The following is a 13046-nucleotide window of genomic DNA, read 5'->3' as shown; positions in this document are numbered from 1 at the left end:
CAGGATGCTCTTTTGCTGATTACCCGCTCGGCATTTAATACCATCATCACCTTAAAACTAATCAGTAAACTCCAAGACCTGGACCTCAGTACCCTCTGGTGCACTTGGATCCTGAGTTTCCTCATTTGCAGACCCCCCATCGATTCGGATTGGCAAAAACATCTCCTCCACAATCTCCATCAGCTAGGGTGCACCACAGGGCTGTTCTCGCACCACAGGATTGATGACTGTGTGGCTAAGCTCCAATACCATATTCAAGTTCACTGATAATGCCACTGTTGTGGGCCATATCAAAGGTGGTGATGAATCAGCATATATAGGAGGGAGATTGAAAATCTGTCTGAGTGGTGTCGTAACAATAACCTCTCACTCAATGTCAGCAAGACCAAGGAACTGATTGTAGATTTCAAGCGAGGGAAACCAGAGATCCATGAGACAGTATTCATTGGAGGATCAGAGGCAGAGAGGGTCATTAACTTTAAACTCCTGGGTGTCACTATTTCAGAAGACCTGTCCTGGACCCAGCATATGAGTACAATTGCTAAGAAAGCATGACAGCGCCTCTACTTCCTTTGAAGTCTGCGAAGGTTTGGCATTGCCATTGAAAAACCTGACAAACTCTATAGATGTGTGGTGGAAAGTGTGCTGACTCGGCTGCATTACAGCCTGGTATGGGAACACCAATGCTTTTGAACAGAAAATCCTAGTGGATTTGGCCCAGTACATCATGGGTAAAGCCCTCTCAACCATCTACTTGAAAACACTGTTGAACAAAGAGGATAACTAAACTCATCTATTGAGATTATCTCACTTTAAGGACCCTTTATCTTGTTATTTCATGCTCTAATTATTTATTGCTATTTATTTATATTTGCATTTGCACTGTTTGTTGTCTTCTGTTCTCTTGTTCTTTCATTGATCTTTACAGTTCCTATTCTGTAGATTTGCTGAGTCTACCCACAGGAAAAAAAAAGAATCTTAGGGCTGTATGTGGAGACGTGTATGTTCTCTGATAATAAATCTTACTCTTGACTTTTTGACTTTTTTCAACTTGGGCTTTCAACCAGTGCACAAAAGACAACAAACAAACTGTGCAAATACAAGAAGAAGAAAGAAAGAAAGAAAGAGAGAGAGAGAGAGAGAGGAGAGAGAGAGAGAGAGAGAGAGAGAGAGAGAGAGAGAGAGAGAGAGAGAGAGAGAGAGAGAGAGAGAGAGAGAGAGAGAGAGAGAGAGAGAGAGAGAGAGAGAGAGAGAGAGGGAGAGAGAGAGAGAGAGAGAGAGAGAGAGAGAGAGAGAGAGAGAGAGAGAGAGAAACTTGAGATGTATAGAGTCCTTGAAAGTGAGTCCATGGGTAGTGGGAACATTTCAATGTCAAGTGAAGTTATCCCCTTTGGTTCAAGAGCCTGATGGTTGAGAGGTAATAACGGTTCTTGAACCTGGTGGTGTGGGTTGTGAAGCTCCTGTACCTTCTTCCTGATGGCAACAGCGAGAAAAGAGCATGTCCTGGGTGGTGGGGGTCCCTGGTGGTGGATGCTGCTTTCCAGCATCAATGCTTCGGGTAGATGTGATCAGTGGTGGGGAGGGCTCTACCTGTGATGGACTGGGCTGTATCCACTACTTTTTGTATACCGGGCAGCCAGTCAGTATACTCTCCACCACACACCTATAGAAGTTCGTCAAAGTTTTAGTTGTCATGCCAAATCTTCACAAACTACTTAAAGGAAGTGGAGGTGCTGCCATGCTTTCTTCGCAATTGCCATCAAACTTTACAACTCCTCCCTCGGAGTGTCAGACACCCCGAGCCAATAGGCTGGTCCTGGACTTGTTTTACTTGGCACAATTTACTTATTATTATTTAATTATTTATGGTTTTATATTGCTATATTTCTACACTGTTCTTGGTTGGTGTGACTGTAATGAAACCCAATTTCCCTCGGGATCAATAAAGTATGTCTGTCTGTTTGTCTTAACATGCTGGGCCCAGGACAGATCCTCTGAAATGATAACACCAAGGAATTTAAATTGCTGCCTCTCTCCACCTCTTTTGCTCCTCCTGAAGTCAATAATTAGCTTCTTGGTCTTACTGACATTGAGTAAGAGGTTGTTGCTGTGGCACCACTTGGACAGATTTTCAATCCCCCTCCTACATACTTATTCGTCAGTGTTCAGGAATCACCGAATCTAGAATTTGGAACAAGAGAAGATCTTGAAACCTCTCTGACATGTCTTTATGCAGTTCTCCCAGGTGGTCACAGTGTACTTGAAGATCATCATCTGGTATTCCTTCTTTCTCTTCCAACTCAGAGAGGCTTGCAAATTGCAAAAGGTCACGATGACCGATGTTGTATTTAAATAGGGTTAACTTGGACAGAAACGTGGAGTCAACTGATTTGAATTTGATAGGAATCATATAATTTTCTTGCAAATGAAGATAGATTTCATTAAACTTAATGAATAATTCTGACAAATAAGCAATATCATGCCAAATATTCCTGGTTGATTACTGAATGAAGCACTTGAGCCTTCAAAGACATTTATCACAGTTTCATAAAGCACATAAAAGCATCTCATCCAGTTTTCTTATGAAACCATCTGACTTCTGGGTGCAACAGCAAACATTCAAACCATTCATCCTTCTCAACAGAAAGCTGTTGAAATAGTCGAGAATTGAGGAGAGCATGGGACTTGATTTTACTTTATTTGCTGCTATGATAACAGTAATTAGTGATTTGTTCAACTGATCATTTAGTTTTTTGTGAAAAGATATTGTCTGTAAATTCCACAGTGAATGGTAAATATGTTAGGTACGGCTATTTTAAAGGAAGTAATAACCCCACATTAGTGTCCTGTCATTGGTGGTGCCCCATCTGTTGCATATGCAAAAATGTTAGTGAGCTATATGTCCTTCTCTTCGAAAATTTGCTTAACAACCCTAAATATTGACTCTCCCTTTGTATCTGTTTGAACAATGCTTTCACCTTTTATAAGCAAACACAACCAAGAAACCAAGGTCTGTTGCCTGGCAAAGTTGACTCATCCAACTGCAGAGCAAAATCTGTTGGCCTAAGTATATTGTACAATCTGTCCTCCACATCCTCAGATGTTTCATCTATTCATCTTTGAACAGCATTGTTGCTGAGTGGAATTGCTTCAATTATTTGGTCAGGCGACTTGTGCAAAACTGTACTCAGAACCTCCCTTACTGATGGCAGACTGAGTTCTCCTCCAATTGTCTGGATCTTCTAGATTTAGCTATTAGCAATGAAATGTTGTATGAAGCACGTAAACCATCACTGTTTTGTTGTGAAATGCTGGCAAACATCTTTTGAAGTGTTTTCTGTTTCTGAAAGTTTTCACAAAGTGACTGAAAATAGTTTGCTTTATTAGAGAGTATTTTCTTCACATGTTCGAGGAGCCGGGACGGTTTCATTACCTCATTTGACAAAGCTTCTTTCACACAACTGACACGTTGGGTGCTGTTGGTTGCTTGGTGCTGGTATAAATCCATATCTCAGATACTCCACACTCTACTGTCTACACTTCGTTTTCATTTGGTCTGCTTCTGCTATTGTCAATATGGATTAATTGTTTAAGTCCAACCTCAAGCTCTGTGATCAATAAAGGGGAAAGTTATGACATCATCATAGCTCAGGCAAAATCTGATTCTCTGCCTGAAGTGGGGCAGCGACATCTCGGTTGGGCTGCAGGCTAGAGAAGAGTGGTCAAGACCATTTGAAAGGGCAGATTATGAATTTTACCCCATTGAATGCCGTAACCTGATTCACAGGAATTGCGTCACTGGAGCACGATTAGAGTATGGGAATCACACTAGCTAACATTGCACTACGATAGTGAACGGCAATAATGCCACGGGCCAGGCCCAGAAATAACACTTCTGCAGCCCAGATTTCTCATGATATGCCAGATACAGAAGTGCCACGTTGCACTTTGCTCTTGAACAACTGTAAAGCACTTTAAGCAAAGTCTGAGAGAATGGGGATTTGCAAGCAATAAGGTGATTACATGATCATTGTAATCAATTAAGGATCAAATGCTTGTAATAAGTAATTTATTTCTTAAATTAAGCCTGTAATCCCTCAGCTGCCTCCCCTGCTATTGAGTTCCCACCCCCACTGCCCCCTTTATCTTTGTTGATCCCTTAGAGACTCCCACCACTCCCAGTTGCGGGGGGGGGGGGGCGACGTTGTGTAGATGCTCCATTTGCAAAATTCATTCAGCATTGTGGTCAGGTCATAAATGGAGCAGTTTGTACAGATCTAGGCAAAGTGTTGTGGCATGGAGGAGGGTAACTAGGATGATTGATACCATGGAGTCTACTTTCTTTATGATTAAAGGGAGATTATTTGTGAGTACACCCTATGTAGGCACATACAGTAGTGAAAGGAATAAGGAAAGTAAGGCCAGAGCAAGACTTTCCAACACAGCAGAACAATGGAAATGATGATACTGGAGAAGCGTAAATCAGATATCAAATGACTAAATTAGGGGGTGGGTCAGCTGGTAGAATGAAGGGTAAGGAAAGGTAAATGGGTTGTTTTTAGGAAAAACTGCATATAATAATAGTACACCTGCCTTCTGAGAGAACAAGGTGAAAAGGTTTCTCATCAACACAGCTGTTGAGTGAGGGTGTGAGAAGTTGGCGGTGTCGTGCTGGAGGGAAGTGCATTCTTCTTTCTTTACCAGTAATCTGATCTACTTTTCCACATACTTCCAGGTGGTGACCCATGAGATGGACATGTGCTACGGAAAGATGGGAAGCTTGTTGCGATGTGGTTCCAGGCAGACCCTTTTTGCCAGTCAGTTGTTGCGCTATGCTGACCTGTATGCTGCCTCGTGTATAAATCTCTTATATTACCCTTTCAGTTACCTGTTCCGAGCACCTCCTGTACTGGTACGTCAAGCATTCTCTCACAGTCTCTATTAAATAATCATTACCTGGGAACTTGAGGTTAAAAGGACAATTCATTGGTCCAGTGCCCTACAGGATCACAAACATTCATAACTCTTAACTGGAATCTGCTGCAGATGGATTGATTCTCTGTATGAAATGTTGTATAGACCCAAGTGGGCTTTGGGAGCTACAGTGACTATGACTTGGGGTCTTGGGATGGGAGTAGGGGTAGAACACATAGTGGAAGGGAAGGTCTGCACTGTGGATGATTTTATTAATGCAGAGAATGTGGGTTGTCCTTTCAGCCTCAAGTTCCCAAGTAATGATTATTTATACTAACCACGTCAGCATTAATGTCTACCCTGTCTCCTCCTGCACTGAGGGATGGTGGAGAGTTAATGCAGAGAATGTAGGTGTTGCTAACCACGCCAGCATTAATGTCTACCCTGTCTCCTCCTGCACTGAAGGGATGGTGGAGAGTTAATGCAGAGAATGTAGGTGTTGCTAACCACGCCAGCATTAATATCTCTCCCTGTCTCCTCCTGCACTGAGGGATGGTGGAGAGTTAATGCAGAGAATGTAGGTGTTGCTAACCACGCCAGCATTAATATCTCTCCCTGTCTCCTCCTGCACTGAGGGATGGTGGAGAGTTAATGCAGAGAATGTAGGTGTTGCTAACCACGCCAGCATTAATATCTCTCCCTGTCTCCACCTGCACTGAAGGGATGGTGGAGAGTTAATGCAGAGAATGTAGGTGTTGCTAACCACGCCAGCATTAATGTCTATCCCTGTCTCCACCTGCACTGAAGGGATGGTGGAGAGTTAACTACTTTGCTGATTTTGGAATCACATCCAGGTCTGATGGGAAGACAGTAGATGTTCCCTGAAATATAGCAGTGTCCGAGATGGGTGTTCTTGACATACCAATACTATTTTATGACAGTCTGATTGATTCATTGATTAAACTTGAACTTGAAATAGTTCAAGTCTGAAATAATATTTAAATTCCAGATTTTTATTTATATCATGTAATTCTTCAGCTGTTGTGGAATTTGTACTTTGCCTTTTGGATTAGTTGTCCAGAATCCACCTTCCATTCCAGTAAAGTAACCATTACACTACAATTCCTCTTTGTGCATAAATCTTCTAACCTATTTCAAGTTCAAGTTTATCATCATTCAACCATGTACATATATACTGACGAACAAAACAGCATTCCTCCGGACCAAGGTGCACAACCCAGTGCACGTACTGTAGCTCACACACAACACATAAAGTAATATTACCAGAAATAAATGAGCAAATAATAAGGTGCATTTACAACACAAGTTAAACAGTTTAACACTCCTGGAGCTTCATACATGATGAGACCTGGTTTGTGGCAGGGAGTTCAGTAGTCTCACAGCCAGGAGGAAGAAGCTGCTTCTCACCCTAACATTCCTTGTCCCGATGCTATGGTACCTTCTGCCAGATGGTAGTTTGTGAGTGATATTGCTGGATGGATAGAGGGGGATTGTTAACAACACTAAGGGCCTTGCACATGCAGTCCTCCTGATAAATATCTCCGATAGATGGAAGAGAGACTCCAATGATCCTCTCAGCAGTCCTTGCAATCCTTTGTACGGTCTTGCAATCAGATGCCTTGCAATTCTTGTCCCAGACGGTGATGCAGCTGGTCAGGACACTCTCAGTGGTGCTCCTGTAAAAGTTAGTTACAATGGGTGGTGGGGGGGAGCTTCGCTAGCCTCATTCTCCTCAGAAAGTGGAGATGCTGCTGTGCGTTCTTGACTAAAGAGGTAGCATTGAAGGACCAGGTGAGATTATCTGTTATGTGCACTCCCATTTGGGATTTAATGTGATCCGCACCAGCTGCTCGAAGCACTTCATTGTCGTTGAGGTCATTGCGGTTGGACAGTAGTCATTAAGGCAGGTTACTGTCATCTTCCTGGGCACCAGGATGATGGCGGCTGCCTTGAAGCCTACGGTGACCGCGGACTGCTCCAGTGACTTGTTGAAGCTGTCTGTTAGAATCTCTGTTACCTAGGCTGCACAGTCCCTCAGCACCCAACTGAGCATGCTCCCGGGTGTTTTAAAGAGAGACAGACTGACTATTGGATGTGAGGGGTTTCTTGGAATTGTACAACAGGAAGCCAGTTGGCCTTGGAGGAGTGGCAAATGCACTTTATTATTTGTTAATAATAATGTACAGGTCTGTTGTGAAACACATTTTATGGCACGTTTTATCGGGACAGTGCAATATATAAAAAGTTACTAGAGGTTGCAATAAGAAATATTAAAAATATAAATAAATTGTGTAAAAAAAGAGAGCAAAAAGTGAGGTACTACTCATAGGTTCATGGTCCATTCAGAAATGTGATGTTGGAGGGGAAGAGGCTGTCCCTAAAACATTGAGCATGTGTATCTATCTCCTCCCTGACGGTAGCAATGAGAAGAGGGCTTTCTTGGAAATGAGGGTCCTTAATTATGGACATCACCTTCTTGAGGCATCGCTTATTGGAGATGCCCTTGACGGACTGAGATCGCAGTACGAGAAGGAGAGAGGGGGAATAAGACAGAGACCAGAGAGTGATAGGTAACTGAGGAATGATGGGAAAATGGAACAGGACGGGGGAAGGAGAGCAGTGGAGTTGAGAGACAGAGGCAAGTGAGTGATCAGTCAAAGAAGACAGAAAGGAAAAGAGTAGATGGAGCCAGGTGAGGAGAACAGAGGGCAAAGGTGAAGACAAAGGTCGGAGGTTGATAAACAGAAACACAAAGTGCTGGAATCTGATAAGTAAGAAAAGTGATGATGCGAACCATTGGGGAGAGGTGAAGGGCAAATGGATCTAGTCGGGGAGGAGATACACAGATGGAATGTAGTGGGTAGTTGGTAGATGGGTCAATGGGGGGGAACAAAATTGGTGTAGGGGAGTGATATGGGTTAAAGAACAAAAATCGGAAACTGGAGATGGATGGGGGGGAGCACTGGGGTGAGCTGAAATTAGAAAATTCAATATTCATACCATAGAGTTGTAGACCACGAGATGTTATAACTCTTGTTTGCATTGGACCTCACCCTGACAGTGGAGGAGGCCAAAGAAAGACATGGCTGTGCGTGATTGAAATGGTATGCAGCCGGGAGCTCAGAAAGGCCAATGCCTACAGACCATGGGTGCTCTGTAAACCTATCACTTAATTGGTGCTTAGTCTTAACATTGTAGAAAGGGCCACAGAGTACTGGCTGCAGTAAGTATGCAGTACAACACCTCATATTCTGCCTGGGTAGATAGAGGTTGAAAGAATTCCTTTCTCCCTGTTTATCTGTCTCCACTGCATCTGTTGTCAGGTTGAAGGCCATCCATTCTAAGACATCTGAAGTATCTTCCTTTTTTGTGGCTTTCCTGCTGTGATTGATGGATTCCCCTCTCGCATTTCCTGCACTTCTGCACTTATCTCGATGCGCCCCTCCCCTATTCCCCAGAAAGAGAGCTCCCCTAATCCTCATCTTTCACTCCATGGGCCTCCACACCCAGCATGTTTCTGCCTGCTGCAACAAGATTCTACCACCATTCACACCTTCCCCTCCCCTTCCCCTTTCCATCTTCCGCAGAGACTGCTCCTTCTGTATCTTCCTGCTCCGATTACCCTTCCTGCCTCTTGGTACCCTGCAACCACAGGAGTTGCAACACCTGCTCTGACATCATTATCAAGGTACCTAAACAGCCCCTCTAGGTGAGGGATAGATTAATTTGCACATCATCCAACCTCATCTACTGAATTCACTGCTGCCAGTGTTGCATTCTCCACATTGGGAAACCAGGTAGAGACTAGGTGACCATTGGGAGAGCACCTGTGCTCTGTCTACTATAGACTTTGTGACTCTGCTTATCACCTACCATCCTCTGTGTTCACCCTCACCCTCCCCTCTCTCACCTACTATCACCTTTCGCCCCTCCTTGGTCCATCTACTTCTCGGTCACCCCTTGGTCCTTGTTTCACCTCTCCCTTCTTCCTCTTCCCTCTCAGCCCTCAATGCTACTGCAGATTCTCAACCTCAAACCTCAACGATTCCTTCTTCCCCCACCCCACCATTGACCCAATGAGTTGCTCCAGAATTTGTTTATTTGCTCTCGAACCTGAGGCTTGGCGTCGGCTGCCCAGTTCAGAGAACGCCTGTGCAGATTGTTGATTACTGAGAGGTTGTTTCCTTTCTGCAGATGCCCCATGAATCAACAGTTGAGCAAATCCCTCTGGATATCAGTGATATGGATGGTTTCTTAGAGAAGCATAAGAACCACTTCCAGACAGCTAGTGAGAACCACCAGGTCAGTCGATTCCCTCTTAAAGAGAAGGTGAGTGTTGGTATTTCCTCCTCAAGAGAGGTGGCTTTGTAGCTTATCCTCCACAATTGATTCCTGTCTCTCTCACCATTTTCCATGGAGGTCCTTGGATCTCATCCAGGGAAGAGAGGCTGTGTCACTTCTTGCTTTGTTCCTTTCCCACAACTGGGGAGGTCAGTCCCACCTTCACTTTCCACTCAGTGAGATCCTTGCAGAATTACATACTCCTGTTAGATAATGTGCTCTTTTTCACTGTTTCTTTAAGATTACATTGCATGCTGTTAAGACTAAATTTCTCTTTGCCCAATATTTAGGGTTCTTGTAACAGTTACGGATTTGATGTGAGCATAGAGGAGGAAGAGAAGTAAAAACTATCAGGTTCCTGATGCTGTTAATTAATTGGTCCATTGGTTTTGAGAAACATTCCCCGATTTTCAGAGGTGACTCCAAAAGTAACAAATCTGCAGTGAGCTTGGATGATGTCCATGATCCAACGGGAACACTGATCCTCTACATTCATTTTACGGCTGTAAACTCTGTGAATCAGTGATCTTTTTTTATCCTGAAAGTTTTCACATTTCAACCAGTGACTCAAGTTGACCAAAGTGCTGTTCCAGAAGCTGGCACGTTGGCCATCAGCATTGTACGAAAAATGTTTACTGTAAAATTATAACCAGGGTAGGCTGATAATTATTAAGCAACTTGGTCTGTATTCACAATCTTCCACAAGATTGTTGTGAAGGAATTTTCTGGGCATACTCTTGCTTCCAAAGTGAATATTGCATCGTCTTGCACCTTTTTGAAGGAAGGAATGCCTTAGGGAGTTAGGGTTGGGCAAATGTGGGTTTAGGAAGAAATATTACAAAGAAGTGGAGTATGGAGACCTGTTCAACCTGTTCATACCTCATTAACTCCCGCTAGGTTCGATCACTCACTACACACTAGGGACAATTTACTGTTACCGATTAACTTATTAACCTGCACATATTGGAGATGTGGGGGTTGGGGGAGGCTGGAACAATCAGTGGAAACCCTGTCACAGAGAGAACGTGCAAACTCCACATAGACAGCACCGGAGGTGAGGATTGAGCCTGGGGTGCTGGTACTGTGAGCCAGTGGCCTTACTTAGCTGTGCCACTGTTCTGTCCTTATGTTTCCAACATAATGATTATCTGATATAGTTGAACACAAATGTAATTAAATCAGAGAACATTGGGAACAGTCAGCTTATGCAGTGTCTGTGGAGCGAGAAACAGAGTTAATGTTGAATTTTCTGTTTCACTCTCCTGACCTGCTGAGTATTTCCACTATTTAATGATGTTTCGGATCATTAAATAGTCGTTTGATTTTTGGTAGCTCGACATGGATTCAGCTTGTAATGTCAGAAAAATACTCGGTGACACCGTGCAGTGGGGGCTCCAAGAACTGATTCCCTTTCAGAAATCCCACCAAGGATTAATTTTGGAGCCTGTAAAGCAGTCTCTTTAAACACTCAACACCTGCCTTCAAAACAGTAAATCGAAAAAGGCACATTTCTCTGAGGTCAACCCTTGCTGCCTGTGTAACCCATTTATTCCCATATTTACTCCCCCACATTGAGTTACCCCAGCTTTACAATTCTCAACTTATCTTCAAATCCTTTCATGGTCTCACCTTCTCTCTATCCTGCACGCTCCCTCAGTTCTACAGCCCACCAAGATGATGATTTTGGCTCTGCAGTCAGCTCCCATCTTAGCCAATTCTCCCTTAAATATCTTTCCACTCCACTTCTCTTTCTACTATGAAGCTCTTGAAAACCTACTTCTTCAACAGAGCTTTCGATCACCTGCTCTGGTATCTCCTCACACGACATGGTGTCAGATTTGTTCAATGTGAAAGACTTTGGGGCGTTTTACCACTTTTAAGTGCAAGCTGTTATAGTTGTAATTCCACTGAACTCTAGAACGCAATACACAATCACCAAACCAGTAACATCTACATTACATGTGGCATTTGTCGAGGAAACAAATTTGAAGGAAACTTTTTCCTGGCAGAAGCAGGGTGGGTTGAATAATGATGTCATAGTGTGTTCATGCAGCAAGTACTATTTTCCCTGGTTTCTGTTTAAGAGATATAAGGCAATGATTAGGATGCTTGGTAGCAAACAAATTCAACCATTTTCCATTTTATTGAAGACTGATGTGCTTCTGATTGTTTGTATGTTACTAGAACTGTTGATATTTAATTGTGCTCAATATAATTATAAGATCATTTTTCAATTAAAAATATTTTTAAAAATCTCACATTTGAATTATTTTGAGTTATTTTATTCTCTTCATTCAAGGTCATTAAAATCAATGCTAAAGCAGGCAGATGTTAATTTCATGCTATTTTGCAGACTGAGCTAATAACAAAAGTGGAGAACATTTAGCCTTTTAACTTCCATTTCCATCATTCAAGTAGTTTATGGCTGATAACTGTTCCACAACCTCCTTGGGCAATTGTGATAGGCATTTAGAGAATATATCTTCCTTCTTAGCACCCCTAAGAAACCTATTTATGTGATATGGGGTGAACACAAATGCAATTCAACCACATAAAATGGCAGAAAATTCCTGATATTGTCGTCTCACACATTAACAGATGGACTTCTTTATATGAATTTAGTTATGGCTGGGATAACCAAAGGTCCAAAATCAGCATGTCTCAGAATCAGCTCGTGTGAATTGCTGGATCCATGAAATTTCTGAATAAGCTGCATTAGGGAAATAATTACCACAGAATTCTCTTCTGGAAAGGATAATTAAGAACCCAGTACCCTGCTTGGATAAAATGGTCAACCGTCCACATGTGGCTCTCTGTATAAAGCCAGTTGATGTCTTTTGAGTAATGTTGTTCGGGAGAGTTCCACAACAAGGGGAGATACTGAATTCGATACAGTTTTGGTCCTGCTGTTCTGTTCAGGTATTTTCCAGATTGATAGAGAAAGTTTGATTTAACGTTGCAGGTACCATAAGACATGTGAGCAGAATTAGGCCATTTGGCCCATCGAGTGCTCTGCCATCCCCTTTCAATTTATTATCCCTTTCAACTCCACTCTCCTGTGTTCTCCCCATAACCTTTGACACCCTTAGTAATCAACAACTCATCAACCTCCACGTTAAATATACCCAATGACTTGGCCTCCTCATCTCTGTTCCAACGGGACATCCTTCTGTTTCTAAAGCTGTGATCTGGTCCTAGGCTCCCCCACTATAGGAAGCATCCTTTCCACATTTACTTTATCTAGACCCTTCAATATTCGATCAGTTTCAATGAGGCCCTCCCACTATTCTTCTAAACTCCAGCGAGTACAGGCCTAGAACCATTAAATACTCCTCATACTACATGTTAATCCGTTCAGTCCTGGGTACAGTAATCTTTGCAAGAATATGTAGCTAAATGAAGTAGCTATCTTTACCTATTTTTAAAATACCTGATTATCCCCAGATGATTTGTACTGGCATTTGCACAAATTATTTGCAAGACATTTTCTACTCTGATAGCAGGGAATGCAATAGAAATCCTATGCGTTAATTTTGATTATTGGAATCTTTTGCCCATGCAGGTGTATAAAAACAAGAAGGTTTAGGTATGAAGAAGGGTTTTTGAAAGTGATCTGAGGGATATTTATTTCTAAAGAGGATGTGTGATATCTGCAACATGCTGCCAGAGGGAATCAGATACAAGATACAGACAGACATAAACAGACAAAGAATAGAAGGATATAGTCCTACTGTGGGAAATGGGATTAGTGTAGATGGACAGAAAGGAGA

At 42.6% G+C, this 13046-nt stretch overlaps 1 protein-coding gene across 3 annotated transcripts in view; it reads left to right on the top strand.

The window, feature by feature from the left end:
• LOC140733538 (cytosolic purine 5'-nucleotidase-like) overlaps positions 1-11505 on the top strand; it is a 112915-nt gene extending 101410 nt beyond the window's left edge. For 2 of the 3 annotated variants that reach the window (XM_073057017.1, XM_073057002.1), the window contains 3 exons: positions 4736-4912; positions 9130-9264; positions 9567-11505. In XM_073057017.1, coding sequence (XP_072913118.1) covers positions 4736-4912; positions 9130-9264; positions 9567-9620 — 366 coding nt within the window. In that variant the 3' untranslated portion in view covers positions 9621-11505. The remainder of the gene's footprint in view (positions 1-4735; positions 4913-9129; positions 9265-9566) is intronic. The other variant, XM_073057008.1, reaches the window with a different exon arrangement.
• Positions 11506-13046: the final 1541 nt, after the last annotated feature.

Source organism: Hemitrygon akajei, chromosome 1 (genome assembly GCF_048418815.1).
Source record: "Hemitrygon akajei chromosome 1, sHemAka1.3, whole genome shotgun sequence".
In the NCBI taxonomy this organism is placed as follows: Eukaryota; Metazoa; Chordata; class Chondrichthyes; order Myliobatiformes; family Dasyatidae; genus Hemitrygon; species Hemitrygon akajei.
The sequence above is the reverse complement of the archived record's forward strand: the minus strand, read 5'-3'. Positions and strand labels throughout refer to the sequence as shown.